The sequence below is a fragment of the Rhododendron vialii genome, chromosome 1a (assembly GCF_030253575.1).
Source record: "Rhododendron vialii isolate Sample 1 chromosome 1a, ASM3025357v1".
Classification (NCBI taxonomy): Eukaryota; Viridiplantae; Streptophyta; class Magnoliopsida; order Ericales; family Ericaceae; genus Rhododendron; species Rhododendron vialii.
This window is the reverse complement of record NC_080557.1, coordinates 19,077,310-19,101,162: the sequence shown is the minus strand read 5'-3', so window position 1 is coordinate 19,101,162 and position 23,853 is coordinate 19,077,310. Positions and strand designations below refer to the sequence as shown.

The window sequence follows — 23,853 nt, the reverse complement described above, 5'->3', positions numbered from 1 at the left end:
AAAACATGGTCTCGGCATTTTTCGGAATCGGAGTGTGGCCCGTGTGGTGGGTTACTGGGTTCACCAGGTCACACGATTGTACTGGATGCTTCCCCCCACTTCCCCCGAATCTCTCGATCAAAAAAAAAAACACACGCCCACCCACTTTCCCTCCTTAACTAAAAAAAACAATTGAGCGGGAAAAATCACACAACACCCTTTCTCTCTCTCTCTCTCTCTCTCTCTCTCTCTCTAACCCCCGCTAACATACAGGAGTGTTTCAGCATGCTGTGTAGTTTTGGGAGCTAAAGGAGATCAAAACCCTAATTCCCATTTTCACCGTTTCGAAAATGCCTCCGAAGAAGAAACTCAACTCTGCCTCCAAGAAATCGAATCAAAACTCCCAGCCTTCCAAGTTCGGAATCCAGCACTTCTTCCACCGCCACACCCTCACCCAAAACCACCCTAAAACCCAACAAACACCAGATCCCAATACTAATAAGCTTCAAATACCTACAAATGGGTCTCTTCCTCCCGAAAAGAGTGGTCCGATTGCCGCACTTTCAGCCGCCCCAAACTCTAAAAAAATCGCACTCGATTCAGCAGTTCGGAACCCTACGAATGATTCGCGGACAACTGAGACGACGAATTCGCAGAATACTCCTCCCGAGAATCTCTTACCGGCAGCTGTTAACGCCGGGGAAAATCAATCCGAGGTGTCCCCTGAGATTTGCAAGTCGGTGTCTGTCAAGCGCTTCAAGTTTTCGCCTGGAATGGTAATCCATTTCTCTCGCACCTGTTGGGCTCTTGTGATGGGGTTTTTTTTTTTCTTTCCCTTCTTAGTGTTTTTTCTTTCCAGATATAGGATACAATGTTGGTTGGTTAGTAGGTTGACTGCTACTACTAGTTTGATTATTCCATGTGAGCTCGAACCCTGAACCACCGCCCCATTGCGTTCAAGAGTAAAACCACGTGAGCTAAGCTCAAGTTGATGAAATTGACCTCCTTTGAATGTGATATTAGCTCCACTTTTTTACCTAGAATGTTCAAGAGCTTGTAAACATGGTACTGGGATTGTTTATGCTGTTGGATTGTTCGTGCAACACTACGATTGTGTCTCTGTGGTAGGGACGAAGCTGAACTGTATTTTTGGGGCGGTGGGTGGATGGTTGGGAGAGGAGTATGGTAAGTGTATTCAAGAAAGAAGAAGTGGGGTTCTAAAAAATGTCAAACAATAAATTTATCAAGAAAAATGTATGAATCTACATCAGTCCATCTGTAAATAATAATTTGGGTCATGCCACTCATTGGGTGGTGGTGGTCAAGGGGTTAATATGGCAACAAGATTAGAGCTTTAATACACTATCAATTTCTCTACAACAGTTTAATGCTCTTATATCCAAGTGGCCATGTACCTAGGTTATCCACAGGTCACTGGGGTTGGTGGTTAGCATAAAAGTCAATTTCTATCAGTTTTGATGTTGAAAATCTGCTAAAGGGCTTCTACATATCTTACAACAAGAACCGACAATATTCCTCCGCGTGGGAACAAGTAGAGTCATGCCATGTTTATGGATGAAAATCGTTCAAAAGTTTTCATGATTTGTACTTATTCATATATGTTGGCATGAAGGGCATATTTCTCTCTACACGTGTTTACCAAAAAAAAAAAAAAAGCTACGAAAATAAAACAATTTGTCTTGAAAAGAAATGGGACTAGCATTCTGTGCACTGACTGCACATCCTTGAGTTCATAAGTAGGAGAACAGTAATTGCATTTATTCTTCGGTTATTTGCTTGGTAAGTAACCAAGAATTATTCAAGAACAACATTTATTAATGAAGGAAGATTCAATACCATAAACATTCTAATTTTTTTTTTTGGTAAGCAAATTTTATTAAACCACCAAAAAGCGCAAAAAGCTACAAGAGATCACAGGGGCATTCCCTTGAAACAACAACAGCAACAAATTCTACAACAAGGCTAACAAAACTAAACAACTTTTACAGAATTGTTAAGAGCAAAAATTCTAAGTTACGCAAGTGTATTTGACAGATTATATGTTGGCTAAGACACCTATTACATTCTTGCTGTGATAGTTGATCAAGCAGAGCCAGGATGATGGAGGTGATGAGATAACCTGGAAAATTTCTCCTGTTAATGATCGACTCCATGCGGTATCAAAGCATTTACCTGATATGGTCAAAGTGTTAGCAGAATCTTCAAGGATCAACTCTTTAGATTTCCATCACTGCCAGCTGAATAAGGCATGAATCTCTTATTGGTTATTGATTCTTCTTAACTTGTTTTCTTATCCATTTTTGGTGGGTGTCTAACACTAGAAGGTACAGAGTTCTCCCAGATCACCCGGTAAGATTGAGAAGTGGCTTTCTTCGCCTCCGCTGAAGTCAACAGAGAAATCCTCGTTATCCACAAATGGGGTTAGCTTGAAAAGGTTTAATCCAAATCTTGATATAGGCTTCCATCGAAGCCAAGAAAATTCAAATGATAACAGCAACACCTGTGTAACTAATAGCCCGAGTCCTTTCAAGACTCCACCATCTCTTTCATATTGCCATGATAAGGTAAGTTATGTTTTCTCAGATCAGGAATTCTTTTTTACTTATTTGAAAAATATTCTTCTGATAGTTTATGAAATTTAAAATACAGCCTGATGATGGAGCCGGTCCGCATGAAACAACTGATCAGCTGGATTCAAGGCAACACAAAAAGGTAATAAAACTGGGAGTGATATATTCGGATTCTAACTTTTGTCTTCATTTTCCACTCCAATTGCATTCTCTGTTTGCTTCTTAGTGTTCTGAATGCTAGAGGAAATTATGGGTTGTCTTCCTATCTTCTAACTATGCTCTGCTTATCAGTATGTTCTTAAAATTTTCTTGTCGATTCTCTTAGGCATTGCTCGAACTTTTAGACCAAGTGGAAGGTGTACTTTCAGTTGATGAGTCCGAAAGTAAGGGTATGGAGACATGCATAGCTGAAGTTCAGGCTGGAAATAGTGGTGAGAAATTTGTCAAAGCTCATCCTGTTGTGAATAGCTTGGTGACTAATCTGCCGAGAAATGTCAAAAGGGAAATCTCCAATATTTATTGTCTTGTATTGGAGGTATGCCTCCATATTTTTCACCTTCATCCTTATGTTGGCACTTGGAAGTAGATGTGCCTTACGTACTTAATGTACTGGAATATGCTGTTGCAGGTTTCTGAGAAACGTGGAACTGTTAATTCATCTGGTTCCCAATGCCCTTTTAAGGTTTTTTTTATTTATATACGTATTATTATTTTTCTAATGTCTTTGTGAAGCTTGAATACTGAGGCATAGTGCTAGTCACAGTGAGCTATTTTGCCTTTCAGGTTCTTCGCTTATTGAACGAGCAAAGTGGAGAAGAACGGGTTGTCCATTTGTGGGATGAGTGGTACGTGGTTAGTTTTGTGACTTGTCGTCCTTCAACCATCGGTGTAAAAGTTTCACTTACTAATGAACTTGAGATGACGTTGTAGTTATCAAATATCAACCATTCCATTCAATTGATTTCATATTAAGTTTGACTATGGGTAGTTCGTAATATTTGGAGATCAAGTTTCTAAGTGCCCCGATTTGTTTTGCGTAGGAATTATCGCTTTAGCATAGTGTTGCTGTTAAGAATCCGTTGTAGAACTACCAAAATGGAATGGGCTGTGACAACTCAGGTTTTCCTATCAAGGAAAAAGAGAAAAGAAGAGGTCTTTATGGTTTCCAACAAAGGCAGAGCTTTACATTCAATACTTTTCTGATAAGCAAATTACCTTTGATACTAATAGTAGCTGTCAAAACAGATAGGCGATCCAAGGCAATGGCCTTCAGAAATTTAAATACTTCTGAAAGTTTCTTGTATGTTCATTCATTTGCCAACTTCATCAAAACTGTTATTGGTAGTTCTATTTTTCCCCTTTAAAATTTTCCAATCTTGAACAATTTAAGAAACATGCAAGGGATGCTTGGTTTCAATTTTGGTTACACGTTGTGATCTTTGCTCAAATGCTAGAGCTAACTATGTAAAAATTGTAGCTTAAATAATTACTTGACTATCGTACTCAACCTTAGCACATGTATCCTGTATTTTGACAACATTATGCATGAATCTAATTTACATTCATCATCAACTAGTATTAGTTGAGTAGTCAAACAATACCATCCCCTAACCAAACCAACCTAAGCTTTGTCTAATCAATTGGGTTCGTCTAAAGTGAATTCTTTTTGGCCCTTCTATTCTGTCAAAGGCCGTATAGTCCACTAAATTTACTAAATCCTTGTCTTTTTTTAGCATCATCGAATGTTGATTTATGCCTTCCCCTTCCCCTTTGCCTTTAAACAATAAACTTATTTCTTTTGTTACCTCTTGCCGCTAGTCTTGACTCTCGATTGTCTGTGACCAAACCATCTCAGTCTATTTTTCTTATTTGGTGGTACCCTTTCCATTGTTACCAACTCACAAAACATTTCCATTTTTAATCCTATCTCTTCTACCACACATCCACCTTAGCATCCTCATTTTGGCTATATTCATCTTATTTATATATTGCTGCTTAGCTGCCCAAGTCCCAACATTCTAAGAGAACGCACTTATAATGAAAAATGCACATTTGTGCCTATTGGGGATCAGTTCAACCTATTGAAGATCGGTATATAATTTTATCATCTAGAAAGTTTGTCTATTGCTATTTGTTTTGCAAAAAGGACTCACTATTTTTTTGATCAGCTAAAGAAAAAAGGAGACTCACTGTTGCTTTTAACAAGGTAAAAAAGGTTGTCCACTAGTCACAGGCTGTTTGGTGCTCAACTAAGTAGCTCAGGCAAGCATCCTTGGCGATTTGGTAACTAAAAGTGCCCAACTGATCTCCCAGACGCCTGGGAAGCTGCCTATAAAAATTCGTAGTTATTTAGCTTGCGGAGAAATACATCCTTTGAACTTACTGATCTTTAGTTGCTTCCCTAGTTGTATGAATTGTAAATAGATTCCTCTCACATGACATTGTAAAATAATTTTTTTTCAATTAATTGCTCTTGCAAGGTCTTTAATACATGTAAGCTGTTGTGTTCTTTCCTGTTGAAGTTTTCCTTTTACTAGTTAATTCTTCTTTCATTAGACCATTCAGGTTTAAGTTATGAACTTTATTACGTTACAACAAATTTGGTGTATGTGTTTTAGAAAAGGATTTCCGATTTATTTATTTTTGCAAATAATATTTTATGTCAAAGTGCGTTTCTTAGCCCGATGCTACATTGTAGCTATTAAAGGAAAATACATGGAGTTATGATGCTAGTGTTCCTTCTTTTATCCCATAGGGTTTATAGTGTCATTGCACCTGGGGATACAATTCATGTCATTGGCAAATTTGATGGCCAAGGGAAATGCGATGTAAATCGTGACCAGAATTATATAATTGTTCACCCAGAGGTTTTGGTGTCTGGAACACGGGTACTCTTCTTATTACTCATAATTATTCGGATTATGTATCTATGTTTCACCATTGGCAGCACGGGGTGTGATTTAGGTATCATGTAATGCTTTAAGCCTTCATTTATGGTTGATTTCTATTGACTACGTTTCTGTTTTTCCCCACTGGTGGTTTACAAAAAAATGGAATATCCAGGTTGCTGCCAGTTTCAGTTGTCCTAGGCGGACGGTCCTAGATGAGAGGCTAAAATGCAGCGAGCAATCAGTTGCAGCATTGACTGGCACCTTGTTGCATCAGATTTTTCAGGTTTCCCTTCTAGTGTTTGATTTGGTGTTACCAAGCTTCTGAGGTACACTTACATTTTGCAAGTGCTTTATTTCTTTGAATGAATATACAGGCTGGATTAACAAGGGAAGATCTAACAAAAGAGTTCTTGGAGGAATATGCAAGAATGGTGCTCCAGAAAAATATTGAGAGCCTGTATGCATGCGGAGGTGTTGATTTATAAAAGAATATCACTTTTCTGTTATTTCCGTTTTTCACTGGCACTGTCATCAGAATTATCTTACATTGGAGTTTTGAAGCCATGCTCTCTACTTCTTCAATAAGCCGTATTATTTATCTTGGCTTAACGATGCGGATGGACTGGTAGACTGTAAAAGCACTTATCCTATTGTATGCAAACTTTTTGACTTCCACGGTTGGTGGACATTGCAGTGAATGAATATGAAATGCACAAGACGTTGATTGAGGGAATTCCAAGGATGTTAAATTGGATACTCCTCTTCCGAGAAACACAGGTGCGCTGATCTTGGCTTCTAACAGACATTTCCATTCTTCTTCACTGTGATGGCTTTTAGGGATGGTGACACTGTTACGATCTCTGAGCAAACCTGGCATGAGCAGTAAACATAGACCATTGTGACCTCTAGGAAATCGTTTAACTGGAAAATGTGTACACTTAGGCTATTAAAAAATATGCCTGATAATGTTTATCATGCGATCTAACAGTTGCGTTAATGTTCGGCCCCAGCTTGGATGTGCAGAGATAATCACATGAAAGCAAACACTGAGTAGGGCTCAAACAATAGGAGGGGAGGATGCACACACCAAGAAGCTTGAACTGAGGCTTCCTTCAATCATATTTCTGACCTTGTTAGTTTACTCACAGTACCTGAAGGCCTAACACAGAATATTTAGCTATCAAAAAGTCTATGCAACAAGTACATTTTACACGGCAATAGAACTCCTTAAACTGACTAAATTTAACCACAATATGTTTTCTAAGCCGTCACCGTAACAATTATCACGGGAACACTTTTCGAATAGCATGGTATCATATTCTCGCTGAGGTAAAGATTTGTTAGTTTGTGGATGGATAAAATTGTTCCTTGTCTCAGAAGGATACTTGTATTTCCCTTTCTGCCTTGGCTGATGCATGGTACTTGGATAGAACCCGGAACATCATTTTTTGCTATAAGCAAAAAATCTTATAGATCAAGGCATTAAGGGAATCCCACTCGTGTACACACGAGGCCAATTACCTCGAGTATACACTCCTAAGATCAATCATGTCAGGAAGTTGGTTGAGGGAAGGATTACAACCCATCAACTCCCAACAATACAAGCTACTAACAAATGAACTCTAAAGTCCATCAAAGGAAGTTACAATTGTACAAGGTCATAATTGAACAGGTATAAACCATATATGTTTGAAGCTTGTGTGAATATTTTCTTGCATGTACCTTACATTTGTTTGACTAAGTAAACTGTAGCTGTGTTGATGTCGTACCTCATTAATTCAGAGGCTTACAGTTCATTACACTTTTCAGGATTCAAAACTTCCTAGTGTTGATTTTGGATCTAATGGGGGACTGAAGAAGGTTAGAGTAACTGAGGTAATGAATCTTACTAAGTCTTTTTTCTTTGTGCATGCGCGCTGGATATCTCATGTGGACTTTGCCTCAACATTGATTTATTGGGATGAATCTATGATAACTTACTGCATCTGTGTATGCACAGATTTGAATGTGCATACACATTACCAAATGGAATACCACATGCTGCACACAGACGCAGTTTAGAAACACTCACAGCTGTGCTCGGTACTTGAATGTTTTTCCAAAATCCAATCTACCTTTATACTTGAGCTTTTATGTTGGCAAATGTTTAGTAATTATTTCCTTTGTTTCTTACATGCAATTACTGATTTGAATACCACATGCGGCACACAGATGCAGTTGAGAAATGCACATCCCTTTGCTTGTTGCTTGAACGTTTATATGAAATCTGATATATCCATATTGCGCTTTTATATTGGCAAATGTTTAGTCATCATTTACTTCATTTCTTAATTGCAATTGCCTGCTCATAGGTACACATGAAGTGTTCAAAACATGTAGAGCAGTCATTAGTACATATACAAACTAACACTGCTTTGCTGAGTTATGCTGTTCAAATTTAGGTAGTGGACATTGAAGAGATGGCATGGGCCCCAAAATATGGCCTGAAAGGGATGATTGATGCATCTATTCAAGTTGAAGTCACTTCGAGTGCCCATGAAGTTTATGAGAAGATAATGCCTTTCGAATTTAAAACTGGGAAAGGAACTAGTGGCCAGGCAAGTTCCTTGTCGAAGTTCTATTTCCTTTTCAAAGAAATTGAGGGTATTTAAAATTATTTCCATTAGACACTTTCTGATTGCTCCACCCTCCCAATTATATTATCAACTTCTACTTGGTTGCTTGTGCAGTCAGCTATGGAACACAGCGCGCAAGTGATGTTGTATACACTCCTTATGTCTGAGAGGTTTGTGTGCTCTGGGCAATTTCCGTATATGTCAGCCATAAGTATTATTTCTTTCTCTCATATCTTTGCTGTTTCTGTTTTCAGATACCTGAAGACTATTGATTGCGGTCTTCTATACTATCTCCACACAGATCGGACACAGGTAAATTCAGATCCTCACTTGCATCTCCTCCGTTTTTGCTTGTTATTTACTGTATTGCATGATTTTATGATATTGTGAAGGGGATTGCGGTAAGAAGATCCGACTTGGTTGGGCTGATCATGCGTCGCAATGAACTTGCAAGTGATATTCTCAAGGCATCAACATCTCAACAATTGCCACCAATGTTACAGGTATGGTTGTTGATTGCACTGTGATGGGATGATTCTTCACCTGGTTACGATCTCATCAATCCCTATTTTCCTGTGTAGAGCCCAAGCATGTGCAAAGGTTGCCGCCACCTAAATGCCTGTACTGTCTACCATAAGGTAAACCTTTTGCCTTGTACTGTTATGGCCTTGAATTGCTATTTAGCTGGTTGGCTGGTTTACCACTATTGCTAGAGGGCACCTTATGATTACTCTTATAACTATCAACGATTCAAACTTGAATTCGACCCCTTGTGCAAATTTTACTAGCTAGGACTTTTGATTCCTTCTTTGGACCATTCAACTGGAAGTAATATGGGCAAATGCACTTCGAAGAAGTAATATGACTTAATTGGGAGACTATGATTTTTTTCCTTTTCTTCTTGTCTTAGTTCTGCCAAAAATTATTTCTGAACCTGTAAAACTTTCCCACCTTTTCAAGTCAATATTTATAAGATAAATTCGAAAAAGAATAAGAAGAGGTAGAGAAAAGAAGAGGAGAACAATTAGGGTAAACCATGAAGGAGCATTAAAAAAGTCCTCTCCATCACTTGTGTATTTATATTACTATGCCAAGAACAAGATAATTGCCAGAAACCCCTGTTAACTCTAGAAAGTTAATACCATTGAAATACACAAATAACACTAACCCTATGTATCTATCTATATATATTTATATAATGGGGGATATAGTTTTTGTAGACATTCTACAAATTTGTGGAGGTTAACTAATGGATAGTTCATGTATTCTCTGTTATTGGATTTGTTTTGTGAAGCCTGGTCATGGGTATTCAATACAGCTTCTGGATGACTAACACAGATGCTACAGTAATTTGTAACAATGCCACAAATATACTCATATGCAACCATTATAGTTTACATAGAGACAACCGTACATGATGTTTACATGATGTTTTTTTGTCGAAATTTCTTTATGAAAAATTATTGACTTTTAACATGAGCAAACTAAGGTTTATGCAGCATTGATGTGGAATTGGTGACCCGATTAAAGGCTAAATCGCTGGCTTTTAATGTGAGAGAAGGCTGGTGGCTGGAATGCCTGTCCAGCCATTCTATGCAGGGGCCCGCCAACCTCCTTTCGAGTCCATTTTTGGCTTTTGGAGGCAAATATGCGACTTTCTGAGTTCAAAACTAGAGTTTAAAGGTGCAGAAAAATTTTCAAAATACTGAAGGGTTTGTTTTGACTATAAATCTCATAATCCGAAAGAGTGGCTCAACATGCAGGACTAGAAAGTCAAAACTTTGTCATTAGGAAGAACTAGGATACCGGGGTGAAGGCTTCACAAGAGTCGTTTCACTTCAGTTGATTTCGGAGAAGCTTTTCATGAGTTCACGTGGCCATACTCATCATGGCGTAGTGATCCAGCAGCGGGCCTATTTGTTGTTGCCTGTCAAACGATGCTACCGTGTTGTAATCTTTCTTTGATTTGGTTAGGAAACTTTTATTCCAGCATACTAAATTGACTTACTGTCCTATCTACTACCCACAAATCCAATGCAACCCAAAGGAGTATCCCAGAATTTCCCCATATTGTTGTTCTGCACAGCACAGACTACCAAGAAGTCAAGGTCTTGTGCTCCAACTCATCGCCTCAGCATACCGACCAATAGTGTCAATTGTTTGACCTGTTTGTGAGTTGGAGAGCTTGGCCCCATGTGAGTGAACATACTAAGCTATACATAAGAAGTTCCGCTTCCACAATAGCTTTGGCTTGTTAAATGAGATTGTTGTTTGTTAATGGGAAGTGCATCATTATAGGTGGAATAAGGCCCTAATTTCCAGGTCTTGGCAGTCAACTGAAAGGTAGAATCTACCCTGTTCTTAGTTTGGGCTTTTCTCTGTGGCACTTATAGGGCTGGATTTGAATTAAATTAATCAAGAGGCAAGACTGGGGCTTGTTTCTTGTAAGAGTTGGCAACAATTGGGATACGTACTTGATCTTTTACCTTTTGGGCCTTTTGTCTGTGTTTGCGCTGGATTCAAATTCACTTACTGCTGGAGTTTCTCTTGTGAACCTGTGATTTCTGTTAGTAAAACAGAAGCACTCATTTATTTTCAAATGTTGAAGATCTAATGGGACCTTGTGGTATTATTTTTTTCATTAAGACCAAAAGACTGTATTTATCCACGATGCAGTAGTTCTAAGGGATTTGTGTCATTCTAGGGTCCTCTAGTGTTAGTAGGGTCATTGATTTTTAAATAGGTGTGTAGGTCTCTTATTTTGAGTTTTTTTTTTTTCATTTTAAAGAATATATATTAGAGCTTAGACTCTTTGTATCCCTAAAAGAGATTTTCTTTCCCTTATTCAATCCTCTTTTGATTTGATGGCATCAATACAACAGAACAAACCTTCCCTTTACTGAGTGGAATGGCAAAAAATGGATGTATGTGGCCGACCCCAATTGATTTGGATCAGAGTACCTCGTTTAGTTTGGTTATATGCTTATATATGCACACATCCACAACATATCTTTTGCATTTCCGTAAAAGACCTTGCACGTGTGCAGAATTATGTATCTTCCTTTCCATATATTAGGTAGGGGGAAGGGGGATTGCAATTGTTCTATAAGAATTTTATGGATAATGGTTCACATACTATTTTGATTCTCCTTTGAAGGTTGACTTTGTAGGAACAACTAGGAGTGCAGTACCTCTCAATCTAAGTTTATTTATTGCACCTTGGTAAACCGATTCAGGAGTATTAGGTTGGGGCCTATTTTAACCAATGGGAATGTGTTTTTGCTGTTGTCTTGGACAAAGATCAAATTGCAAAAAGTTACTACTGTATAGTCATTAGTCATACATAACTGAAGGCTAACACATGTTGTGGACTTTGAACTGAATAATGAGTGTGAATGTTTGTATAGAATCAAGATCATGCAAAAGCATTTGTAACCTGTATCTTTGTGGGTCGTTAAAAAAAAACCTGTATCTTTGTGGTGATGGTGCTCTTGTTGTCAATCTTGAGGTCCTCAATCCCAAATCACATCTTTCCTACTGGAATATGCCTTCTTTAATCATGCCACTTGTTTGTACTAAATTGTGGTTTTCTTCTTGTTGGTTCAATGTTCAAGGCCCAAGGTGGAAGCACCAAGGATAGTGGATTGGGTGACATGTTTGTTTCACTTGTGAGCCATTTGACAAGTAGGCATTGTGCTTTCCTTCGGCGATGGGAGCAGTTAATTGATTTAGAAGCTAAGGAAATACAGGTGCAATGATGTAATGACTGTATGCTTGACACCAACAGCTAATTCCTAAAAGTGTTGAGTAATTACTTGCATGCTAATTTGTTGTGAACTGTCCCAGAATGCTAAGAAAGATATCTGGTGGTCATCTAATTCAAGGCATGAAAAGTCAAGTAGTTGCCTTTCTTCTGTCATTCTTGATACTTCGGATGAAATCCCACAGACAAAGTTCTCTAAGGGCAACCGATTTATATATCGCTTTGTGCGCCAAGAATTGCCTCAACTTGGTGGTGTAGCACGTAATGGAGACTCTCTGAGTACTGGATCTTCTCCTGTTGATGGCAGTAATTGCTCTCTTAGAAGTGGAGACTATGTGGTACATTTTCTCTCCTAAACTGTATTTATGCTTCCTTAGCATGGACATGATAGTTCAGGTGAATACTTGAATGTAACAATTTATACAGAATTCAAGTACAAGTCTTTTACGGGTATCTATGCTATGTTGGATGTGCTTATCAATATAAGAAACCCTGTTCAGTGTTTGTTCATATTTTTGAGTGCTGATGTGATGAACTAACTCATGCTTTGTTTGAATCTTAGATTTCTGGGGGAAAGAAAGTTAAGTGATAAATTGTGGAAACTTCTTTTGTTGGCTGGATGGGAATATGAAGGGAGATGTTACCAAGTACATAAGGCTCCTACTTAATCAAGGTTTTGGGAGAGGTAGTAGGTAGGCAGCCTTGCCCCAGATTGTTGTTAGAAAAATGATAAGGAAATGAAAAGTTCATCGTGAGAATTCATTCTGCTTCCTTGGTTGCTCATTCAAAGTGAATAAGTGAACTAATGTTTTGGTTTTCGTTTCGCTTTATTAACTGAGATCAAGGGTAGCATTAAGGGTGGGAAGTGGTTGGGGATGGAGATAACATGCTACACTTACATGTATCCAATACATCAATACCTATTTTTTCTCCCATAAGGCACTGCACAATGCTCGCTTTAGATTTTCTTTTGAGTTTTTTAAAGCATCCAACTCAAAACCAATTGGCAATGAGTGGAGAGGCTGCCCAGGTCATTTACTAGCTTTGGAGGAGATAATTAACTGATGTGGGACAAACTCCAACACTCTCCCGCACGTGCGACCCCTGACTCACACGTGGTGAGGTAAACAAACGATTCAATCATTCAACAGCGATCAACCATCAACAACAAACAAAGGGCGAACCAACCATCAACGACATAGAGTCTTGTCCAAAAGCCTATCTCTGATACCATGTTAAAACCAATTGGCAATCAATGGAGAGGCTGCCCAGGCTCATAAACTAGCTTTGGAGGAGATAACTAACCGATGTGTGATATACTCCAACAGAGTTGATAGTCTGATCCTTATCATATGCATCCTAGTTTGAATACAATGTGGTATTATCAGAGTATTATTCTGTCTTTATTTTCTCTCGTGATCATGAATTCATGGTTTTGTTTTCAGTTTGTGATTTAGGGCTTGACTTATCATGTCAAGTTGTTTTGTATTTACTGTATGGAATGTAGCACCCCAGTAAATTACAAGTTCTGAACATGGTTGCTTACTAATTTTTATCTGTTTTATGCATGCTGATGAGTTAAATTGATGTCATTTCATATTTTGTTCCAGCTTTAGTAAGTCTTGCGTCTTGCATTATGTTTTTTAAATACTAAAACAATGTGCTTCTACGTCACAATTATCTGCCACTGCATTTTATTTCAGATACTGAGTACGGAAGATGGCCGATTAACAGTGGCAAGTGGGATAATAATGGACATCAGTCGCTCCAATGTTACTGTAAGAATTTTATTGCAGTATATCTTCTTCCTTGTGATAAAAAAAAAAACTTTGTTACAAGTGCACTCATTGTTCCCACCGGTGTACGACAGTACCATTAAAAACAATTTGGATGTATTCTAGACATTCTGATCGCCTGATTAGTCATATTATAAAACTCTTAGGTTTCCTTTTCGAAGCGCTTAAGGCTTCCAGGGAGCAGCCCTTCTTCTATGGCACAGGATCTCCATCATGAAGTCTGGCGCATTGACAAGGATGAAGCCATGACATCATTTGCAATCATGAGGTGACTAAGGATCATAATGGGATCTATTTATCATGGCAGTTTTTTATTTTGTAGCACCTGTTGCTATCTGAATGATTGTGGAATATGTCCTTTATTCCTGTCTTTGTTGATGAAGGTTCAATCTTATACAACTTTTCCTGCAAAATGAGCATAGTTTTCATCAAAGAAGGATGATTGTTGACCTTGAGGTAAGTGAGATGCTAAACCTCTACAAATTGGAACGTTCTGCTCACATTGCAACATGTGTGGGTGTCAATGATATTGTACACTTGTGCAGGCTCCTAGATTCGATAGTGGATGTATATTTAGTCAAGACCCTGCAATATCGTATATCTGGTCTGAGAAAAATTTGAATAATGATCAGCGCAGAGCCATAATCAAGGTTACCTATTATGCAACACAATCTCCATTCCAACTCTCGTTACAGCTTTTGTCAATGACCATTTGGTGTTTAAATTGGCAGTCTACCAATTACATTTTTGCATCTGGTGGTATTCTTTAATGCACATTTTGATTATTTCAGATACTTACAGCAAAGGACTATGCACTAATTCTGGGGATGCCTGGAACTGGCAAAACATCCACTATGGTGCATGCAGTCAAGGCACTGTTGATGAGAGGAGCATCTATTTTGCTTACGTCATACACAAACTCAGCTGTCGATAATTTACTTCTCAAATTGAAAGCTCAGGTCATCTCTCTTAGGTTATTGCCCTCCACAGGTTTATGCTTCTTTGTAGGTCAACCATGGGCATGTAGTTTAAGCATATCCCTTAACTAGATTTTATTGGGGTAGTCAGTTTGACTTTAATGTCTGCTTTAACTCAATAAGAGTCCTTGCTGAAAACTGAGATAAATTTAATGTCTGCTAACTCAATAAGAGTCCTTGCTGAAAACTGAGATTGACAATATATCATATGTGTATGCATGTAAATTATACTAAACAAGAAGAGGTACAAAATCTTTCAACAATCAACATTGCCTCTGTGGATCCGAAAGATGAATTAGATGCTTCTGAATCATCTTGTACTTCTCAGTCCTTCGAATTGCAGTTTACTTCTTAGAAACGTTTATAAGGTTTCCATCAACTTTCGGCCCTATCTACCTACGCAGTTCACATATTTATCGTGTAAAATGTGTAAATTCATGAAGGAGTTGGGTTTAAACACTTTAGCCCTTCTTGTGAATTGGCCAAGAGAGTCGGATACAATTTCCACATAAATGCAATTATGTGCTCACTGGCAAAACAAATTAATTCCCTTTGGGTGGCACCCAAAAATGAACTAACCTCTGAAATGGGGTTATCTCGAACCCACCAAGAACCCAGAAGTATGCAGACCAGGAACCTGTTAGATTTCTTGGAGGGTTCCAACCTAAAACCAATTGGCCATAGGTGGAGTAGCCTCTAGAATTTATTAACCAAGCTTGGGTGATTTAGATGAGCGATGTGGGATAAGTCTAACACTCCCCCTCACGTGCAGCTCGGATGCACGTGGAGGTGACAGACCAGGAGCTGACTGACTGACTCGGGCAACAGAGATGACAGAGACTTTCCCACGAGAGGTGAGACCACCCAAGACCTAGCTCTAATACCATGTTAGATTTCTTGGAGGGTTCCAACCTAAAACCAATTGGCCATAGGTGGAGTAGCCTCTAGAATTTATTAACCAAGCTTGGGTGATTTAGATGAGCGATGTGGGATAAGTCTAACAGAACCCCCATCATACAAACAAGTGTTTTTAATTCTGTAAAATTTATGCTGCTGCAGGGCATAGATTTTGTACGCATAGGAAGAAATGATGCGGTGCATGAGGAGATTCGTGGGCATTGCTTTTCAGGTGGCATGTTACAATCAAGCAATGGCCTCCTTTTTGATTTTCTTTCTACAAGCTTTTTGGTTCAAAGATTGATTTCTTTTCAATATGATATTTTGACAGCTATGGACATACATAGCACTGAAGAAATTAAGGTAAGACTAGACCAGATCAAAGTTGTTGCAGTTACATGTTTGGGGATAACTAGTCCTTTGCTTGTCAACAAGAGATTTGATGTTTGCATCATGGATGAAGCTGGACAAACCACACTCCCGGTATGTCTTCGTTTAAGGCCTGGCTACGTGTCTTCGTCAATTTATGAAGGCAGTATGGTGTAGTATTCTCTAATGCTGTTTTTTTATGAGTAGTGCTCATCATGGTTGTTACTTACACATGACAATGGGATTAGTTACTAGTTGAGATACAGAGAGTGTGTAAGTGAAGGTATTTGGACTTGTTTGTTTAAGGCTGCATTAGGGCTATGTTCATTTGTATCTCAGTGAAATCTATGGGTATTTTTGCTGTTGGTGATTATGCGTTGTATAACATGGCTACTGGGAAATGGGGTTTTCTTGGCCTTCAGTTAGGAATCTGTTTGTTCTATCATACACAGTCTTGGGTAGAACTCAACCTCAAAAGCTAGCTCTTGAAGTGAGGGTGCCCTCACGCTTATATACTTCATATTACTTTGGTACCTAGGCAATGGGGGACTTCGATTCACACCCTCGGACCCTCCCTCAAGCACAACGTGCTCACTCGGCAGCACTTGCAATGTGCAGGCCAGCGACACGCACCCTGCCCATCTTTGATACTAGCTCTGGTACCATATTACCCGGTCTTGGGTAGAACTCAACCCACTAATAATTGAAAAGGTTCACAGCGAGTTCAGTCCGGCGAGCTTATTTCATCTTTAAAGGCAGAAAGGCTTTCAAAAGAGTGACTCAGAATGGCTAGGGGAGTATATACTCGGTATTACTTTGGTATGTAGGCGATGTGGGACTTTGATTCACACTATGATGGTGGCGTTTTCTGTGCAACCAGTTAGGTGGCACTTCCATTGTTTGTGATAATGTGTAGGGCTCGGGTTGGCTTCATTCAACGGGACTGTTCATTGTTTCTTATTTTTCAAAGTTGGAAGATTCCTTTTGGGTTAACTATGGACCTATGGTTAATCGACCATGTGATGTCTATTACGAGTCAAACAATTGAAGTGAATTTATGCCTATTTTCAGCTAGATTTTTCCATTAAAAGTTTATATTGGAAAAAGTGTATTGTTTTGGCTTTGAGCACTGAGCAGTAAACGTGTTGGTATTTTATTATTTTCCCTTCACTTGAGATAGCATAGCATGTCGTTCTAATGTAATTTAGTTCATATGATTTTGGAGGGAGCTCTAATAAATCACATCAGTTATTAGTTCATGTTAAAACATTTCACCCTCCTAGATCTATTTTTTGGTAATTCGAGCATGTCGTAAAAGAGTCGGTTCATGTTAAAACATTTCACCCTCCTAGATCTATTTTTTGGTATTTCAACCATGTCGTAAAAGAATCGTGGCACTCCAAGTCTCTGAAATTTCATCGTAGCTGTGTAGCCTGCGAAAGATGCTTTGATGTAGATGATATAACTGACCTTGCTTGGCATCAAATCGCGCCGCATCGCCTTGCCCTTAATATTGCTTGTGTTTTAAGTACAGAAAATATGACAAACTCATGTAAGCATCTTTCAAAGTATCAAATATGACAGAAAAAGATGCTGTTCCTTTTCCACCTAATCACAGTATGTGGTTAGATGGCAAATAACTAAAATTGAAATCAGTTCTTGTGAAATTTCAAATCACAGGTTGTGGAACCGTTTTGTGACTAGTGAGACATTTGCAAAGTTATGATCCAATTATTTGTAGCTTTTAGTACATTGTTAATTCTTTGGTTAAAGATGCCACAAATCCCTGCTCCACCTGCTTTATGACCTTGGCATGAGCCCTTTAAGTGAAATGGTGAGGCTGCCTTTGAGCAAAACAAATATCAGATTTTATGCTCTGGGATTTGTTAACTTAATTAGGATTTTCTTCTTTACCCTCCTTTCCTCTGTTTTTTCTTTATTGAAGCTGTACTCTGGAGCAGAATGTATGCATCACTGTTTCTTAAAGTTTGATGTTGGATACATATTTTTCAAGGCTCAATAGTTACTTTTAATGATGGAAAGTTGAAACTATTGCCTGGTTTTTAGTGTATCTGTACTATTCAACACTTGTAGCCTGCAAAGGTATTGTGCTAATAAAAAAGGACTAGAGTTTTTGCATGTTGAAGAGCCTTTGGATTCTGTTGAAGGTTTTGGTTCCACTTATATTATCTAATGCACAGATAAATCATGTATACACTTTGTTATGTTTTTGCTGCTGTACAAATGTATGTATTTTTTCCCCCCTATAAACAAGTTTATATATCCATCTGTTTATCAACTATTTTTTGTGAATCAAGATGTAATAATTTGACCTTAGCCTTTTCTCCTAATTAAACTAAGAATTAATTAGTTTGATTAAGTGATGAATAAATACTCCTATCAGGTATCCCTGGGGCCCTTGATGTATGCATCCAAATTTGTCCTCGTTGGAGATCATTATCAGTTACCACCACTTGTCCAGGTTGCATATCTTCTTCATGTTATTCCAGTTTAGTTATATATTCCAGCAGTCACTTAGGATTTGAAGACAATGTTTTGTTCTGCTTATTTTAGAGCACCGAGGGTTTAGAGAATGGAATGGGCGTAAGCTTGTTTTGCAGGCTTTCAGAAGCGCATCCCCAGGCTATTTCAGCATTGCAAAGCCAGGTGTTTATTATTTTTCGGTTCAACCTTTGTTTTTCTTCTAGTTGGGCTAACAAGCTAAGCATGTGTGTATGGAAAATGCAGTATCGTATGTGTGCAGACATTATGGAACTATCCAATGCATTGATATATGGTAACAGATTGCATTGTGGTTCTTCGGAAGTAGAGAATGCCAAACTTAAGTACACCAGTTCTAAGTATGTTTCAACATGGCTAAAGGAGGTAATACTGTCTATATAAGCTTAACGTATTTGTTATGTACTTGTTATCAGGATGTATTACTCTGTGTTTTATTTGTATAAGGAACACATTGATTCTTTTTTGTTTTAATCCCGATGTCCTGTTAAATTGCATGACCTGACCTGTTCAAATATTAGAGATTTATATTATATAATATCCTAGGATTTGGAATTCAGATTAGCTGATCCCTTGGAAGAATATTATACAAGTATCTTGCCAACATACTCAGGAAGATGAATTCACAAAACATGACTTAGCCAGGCAAAGATATTTTTAGTGGTTGGTAATGTGCACATAAATTGATTTGGGTCTCTAGGCCTGCCCTCTCTGATGCCATTTGGCTTTGATTTGGGGGCATGGTTCTACAACAAAACGTCCTTGTAGCTCCTCGGTTCTTGGAGGTTTAGGGGGGCCACTATTTCAGTGGTATTCTGAGAGCAGCCACTTTGTGCATATATTGCCAAAGGTTAGGTCTGTCTCCAATTATCTCCCGCTCATACCCCCAATGATTGGGGACTAGATGGGTTATGTTGTTGTTGTTATTCCAGCCATGTGCTCAGTAACCAATGACACTGGAGCAGCAGTTATTGGGTAGGCCAAATCAGCCCTACTCCCCCCCCCCCCCCCCCCCCCCCCACCACCAAAATAATAATAATAAAATAAATAAATAAAAGTGTTTCCCTTTCCTTTCTCCACCCCTTCTTAATTTGTAACGGTGCTTGTTGACATATGACTCCCCTTTCCTGTTATTCTGATTTATATTGGGAAAAAATGCTTTATTTAAGACTAAATTTTGGGGTCTCTAGTTTTAGTGCATCAAATTCCAATATGCCAGTTTCTAGATGTGAGATTTATGCATAAATCATCGGTTCCTGGATGAGTGGCTGGCCTTATGATACCGCCGTTGTAGTTCTTGGTAGGTTGTCTTAGGCCTTTGGAGATTTTCGTCGCCTGAAACTGTACCCTTAATCATTCACAATGGCAATGCATATCATATTTCCAAGGGAAAATAGTGGTTTACCAAATATCAGAGAAAATGCCAAGGTGACGCTCTAGTTGTAATTTGTCAATGAAAGTTTGCATATAGAAGTGCTTTGAGAGTATAGGTGAACTCTTGAAGATCATTTATTAAGATGAGGTTGCGTCACTGATGATGTTATAACTCATGCCAAGAAAGCATTATTCCTGCTGAATGTGTTGATACAAACTATAGAAACTAGAAGCCAAAGACAAATGACCCAGGAATTTTAGTATTTTGTTTCTCCACAAAAGGGGGAAAATAGGAATTGGGGTTACTGTATGCAAACATTGAACATGACCACTAACCGGGGTTATAAAGTCGATTGTGCTGGTGAGTAACTTGTCTCAAAAACGGCTGGCAATTAGAAGACCAACTAGTGTGGTGGAAAGTGACAATGCAGCATTTTTAGTACCAATTTGGGAATTGTGGTGGTACCTAAATTTTATGCTAATCGCATCCTTTGACGATACTGTTTTGTTTGAAGCACATTTGGAAATACCTCTATTAGGTAAAGGGAAATGGACCTGGGATTATCTCATTTAGAACATTGATCCCAACTTAGTAGTTTCTCCAAACAGATTACTTGAAGTCAGTTGTGGTTCAAAATCAGGAGCTAACACGTATGAGCAGTGAATTTATTGCATGCATTGTAAATGCATCACAACCTTTTTTTTACCGGGCGATATCTAGTGTCGTCATCGGTGTTTGTTATTGACGAGATTGAACTTCTACATTTATCTGCACTTTGATGAAAACCAATTTAATTGCCTTGAGTCCAAATGCCAAGTTGACATAAAAATTCTGAATGCTATTATGTGCAGGTTTTGGATCCAAATCGACCAGTAATATTTATTGATACAGGTTTGGGTTGATACTTCCCCCATCTCCTTTTTTCTAGTCCTTGGTTGAGCTGTTTACTAAATATGTACTTACAACTTAGATATGGTGCCTGCTCTCGAGGCAAAAGATGGGAAGACCGTAAATAACCCAATTGAAGCCAACATTATTGCCAAGGTATTCTCCTTCCATAGTTCTTTCCCTGTAATAAATGATGGTACATATCCTTTACCTTATGGGAGTTGATAATTTGACCCTTTTAGCACTTTGTCCAGGGCAATTTTCTCATGCACAATTTGTTCATTACATGTAGATTACGGAGGAATTGGTTACCAAAGGCATTGAAGTTGAAGACATTGGCATCATCACCCCCTATAACTCTCAGACAAATCTCATCCGCCATGTTGTTTCCACATCTGTGGAGATACATACCATTGATAAGTACCAGGTTGTACATTCATCTATGTTTGTGACAATTTTCAGAAGTATTTCCAGGTGTATTACATTCAAATTTGGCTCACATTTGCATTGAACCTGCAATCTTGCTTATGCAATCCACCTATTGATTGTCCAGGGAAGAGATAAAGACTGCATCTTGGTCTCCTTCGTAAGATCAAATGAAAGTCCAAGAAACTGCATTTCTTCTCTTCTTGGAGACTGGCACAGGGTTAATGTTGCTCTGACACGTGCCAAGGTTTGTATCATCCATCGGTTAAACCAATGGGGGAAAGACTACAATACACACCCCTTATTTGAGTGTGTATTATATACACCCCTCAAAATGTTATGAATTATAAAGAAAATTTTACGAATTGTATTGCTAAAAAGTTATGAATCGTATAAAGGTTACGAGATACATCAAAATGTTATGAATCATAATGAAAATGTTACGAATTGTACTGTTGAAAAGTTATGAATTCTAGAACAAAAGTTACGAAACACGCTAAAATGTTATTAATGAACTATAAAATAGGTGTATATGGTACATTCTTTTAAGTGATATGTATTGTAGACTTTCCCAACCAATGGTGGTTCATTTGTCAATAATCCATTGCAGTGGAAAATTGTCTGTCTTGCAAAACTTGTTTCTTTACCAAATGAGTGACGGAAAATTTCCTTTTTTCCTGGTTGCAGAAGAAATTGATAATGGTGGGGTCGTGCCAGACACTTTCTAAGGTTCCACTCTTAAAACTTCTTATTGAGAAGATTGATGAGCAATCGGGCATATTTAGTGTGTCCAAGAAGGATATCAACCTCAGAGAGCTAAAGAGATGCTCTCAAATGAGGTGAATGAATTTTTTTTGTAACTTACCAATTTCTTGTATTTACATTTTTGTAGTGTTTGTAAAATCTCATTAATATGTCAATAAAACTTAAAATCTCTTTCTGTCTTGCAAATCCTGTTGACTATTTCCTAATTGCCAAAGAACTTCCATTGATGAGGAAACCATATTTGCAAAGCTATGAAGCCTATACAGGGCCGCAGGTCATTTAAGCTTTGTGTAGTTCAGTTTTCCTTTTTCTTTTGTTTTCATTTAAGTTTAGTATAAGACCCGATTGTCAGTAACTCCCAAGCACAATCTAAATTTTGGGATCGGGTTGTAAAGAAGTACTGCAAAACCACAAAAGACGATCAATGAACGGATGTTGTGGTATTGTAGGAGATATGTTTATTTATAGATTGATTGTGAGGATGGTAGTTGAGTTGAGAATGGTGGTTGAAGGAAAGTTAACCGGAGGAAAGTTAGGTGGACGAAAAATTAGATGGGGAATTTTTTTGGACGGAAGTCAAAAATAAAAGATACTCCCTCAGTCCCTAAATAAGTGTCCGGCGCGCAAAACTAGGCTTTACAAAATATGCATATTTTTTATTAAAAAATTTAATTTTTTTTCACAATCTAATAGAACTCATTGCTATCTATTAATTTGTAAAAAAAAATTAATTTTTTTAACAAAAGAAATGCATTTTTTTGAAAGCCTAGTTTTTCGCGCCGGACACTTATTTAGGGACGGAGGGAGTAATTTTTTTAAAAAAAATTCTCGTTTCACGGACACGACAATTATTTTTGAATGGATTTAGTAGTTGAATTAAGTTGGGAGAAAAATAAGATGGAGGGAAAGTTGTTTTTTGCTCGGCAAAGATGGAGGGAAAGTTAACTTTTAACAATTTTTTGATGCTAAAATGACTATCTATCCATAGGTATTTTCAATTCCCATTGGAGATGCTCTAAGTCGGGGTATGCATATGCTCAAAGCTCATCTTTCGCATCGACATTGAAAACCTTGTTTTCTTGTTCTACCTTCTCTAATGGATCACAATGATAAGGAAAGACAAAGGACACATAATTTCTGTAATAGTAACAAGTTAGTCCAAATTCAAAATCAGATGATATAGAAATTTGGAGTACCAACTGAGATTCAACATATATGGGTCTCTTTCGTTTTAATGCTAATGCCAAAAATTTTAGAAACTTGGAGTACCAGCTAAGATTCAACATATATGGGTCTCTTTCGTTTCAATGCTAATGTCAAAAAATTTAGAAATTTGGAGTACCAGCTAATGCTATTCTCTGTCCTCGTTTGTGATAAATAGAATGCATGGGCAATGGGCATAGAAGGGAACCAAAAGGTGGGGTTCCAAACAGGTACTAGTTAATAGGTTGAGTTTGGGTGAATTATAAATATTAATCTGCAAATCATTCTTTAATGTGTCATTAATTAATTAGTTTATACGCCACTTAGCTCGGTCGTTATTATCTATACTCAACGCGACCCATCCATTACAGTGGGATCAACCCACAAAGTAACTCTGTTAAAAATTCATATTTACAATTACGCATCAAATATATATATATATATATATATATATATATATATATATATGTTTTATACACAGAAGAAAATGTGGTGCAGCGCTAGTAAATTTTGGTGTGGAGTTACTAAATTACCAGTGGCAATAGGTAAATATTTAGTACGAGATTGGCGCTACCGAGTTGAGCTTCCGTTCGTTCGTTAAAAGCTTGTTCAATATTAGTTTGTTAGATAAACAAACAAAGCTCAGAACATTTTTTTGAAGCCCGTTAAGATTTCAAGTCAAGCTCGAACAAGCTACTACTCAGAACATTATTTGAGATCGACTCGTCTCATAAACAAGTTAGACTCAAACATATTTTTGAAGTTCGTTAAGTTATAAAACCAAACTTAATCAACTAC

At 37.9% G+C, this 23,853-nt stretch overlaps 1 protein-coding gene and 1 non-coding gene across 3 annotated transcripts; both read left to right on the top strand.

Moving 5' to 3' along the window:
• Positions 1-194: 194 nt before the first annotated feature.
• Positions 195-22,038, top strand: LOC131318710 (DNA replication ATP-dependent helicase/nuclease JHS1). 2 transcript variants are annotated; one of them, XM_058348653.1, is made up of 34 exons: positions 195-755; positions 2,079-2,246; positions 2,331-2,564; positions 2,650-2,712; positions 2,896-3,105; positions 3,199-3,252; positions 3,354-3,415; positions 5,326-5,458; positions 5,634-5,744; positions 5,836-5,932; positions 6,156-6,238; positions 7,271-7,336; positions 7,903-8,058; positions 8,191-8,246; positions 8,331-8,388; positions 8,469-8,579; positions 8,658-8,714; positions 11,691-11,825; positions 11,923-12,177; positions 13,543-13,617; positions 13,782-13,903; positions 14,019-14,091; positions 14,181-14,285; positions 14,427-14,594; positions 15,672-15,741; positions 15,841-15,992; positions 18,283-18,360; positions 18,453-18,545; positions 18,627-18,764; positions 20,625-20,664; positions 20,744-20,817; positions 20,954-21,088; positions 21,215-21,334; positions 21,775-22,038. In XM_058348653.1, the coding sequence occupies exons 1-34, from the start codon at positions 330-332 to the stop codon at positions 21,928-21,930; spliced, it is 4,134 nt and encodes a 1,377-aa protein (XP_058204636.1). In that variant the 5' UTR covers positions 195-329; the 3' UTR covers positions 21,931-22,038. The 2 variants fall into 2 exon arrangements, with proteins under 2 accessions (XP_058204636.1, XP_058204643.1); XM_058348660.1 differs by having other exon boundaries at positions 7,903-8,062; positions 8,195-8,246.
• On the top strand, positions 19,048-19,157 carry LOC131308798 (small nucleolar RNA snoR100). The gene has a single exon (XR_009194570.1). It is a non-coding gene; the product is annotated as a small nucleolar RNA snoR100 (small nucleolar RNA).
• Positions 22,039-23,853: the final 1,815 nt, after the last annotated feature.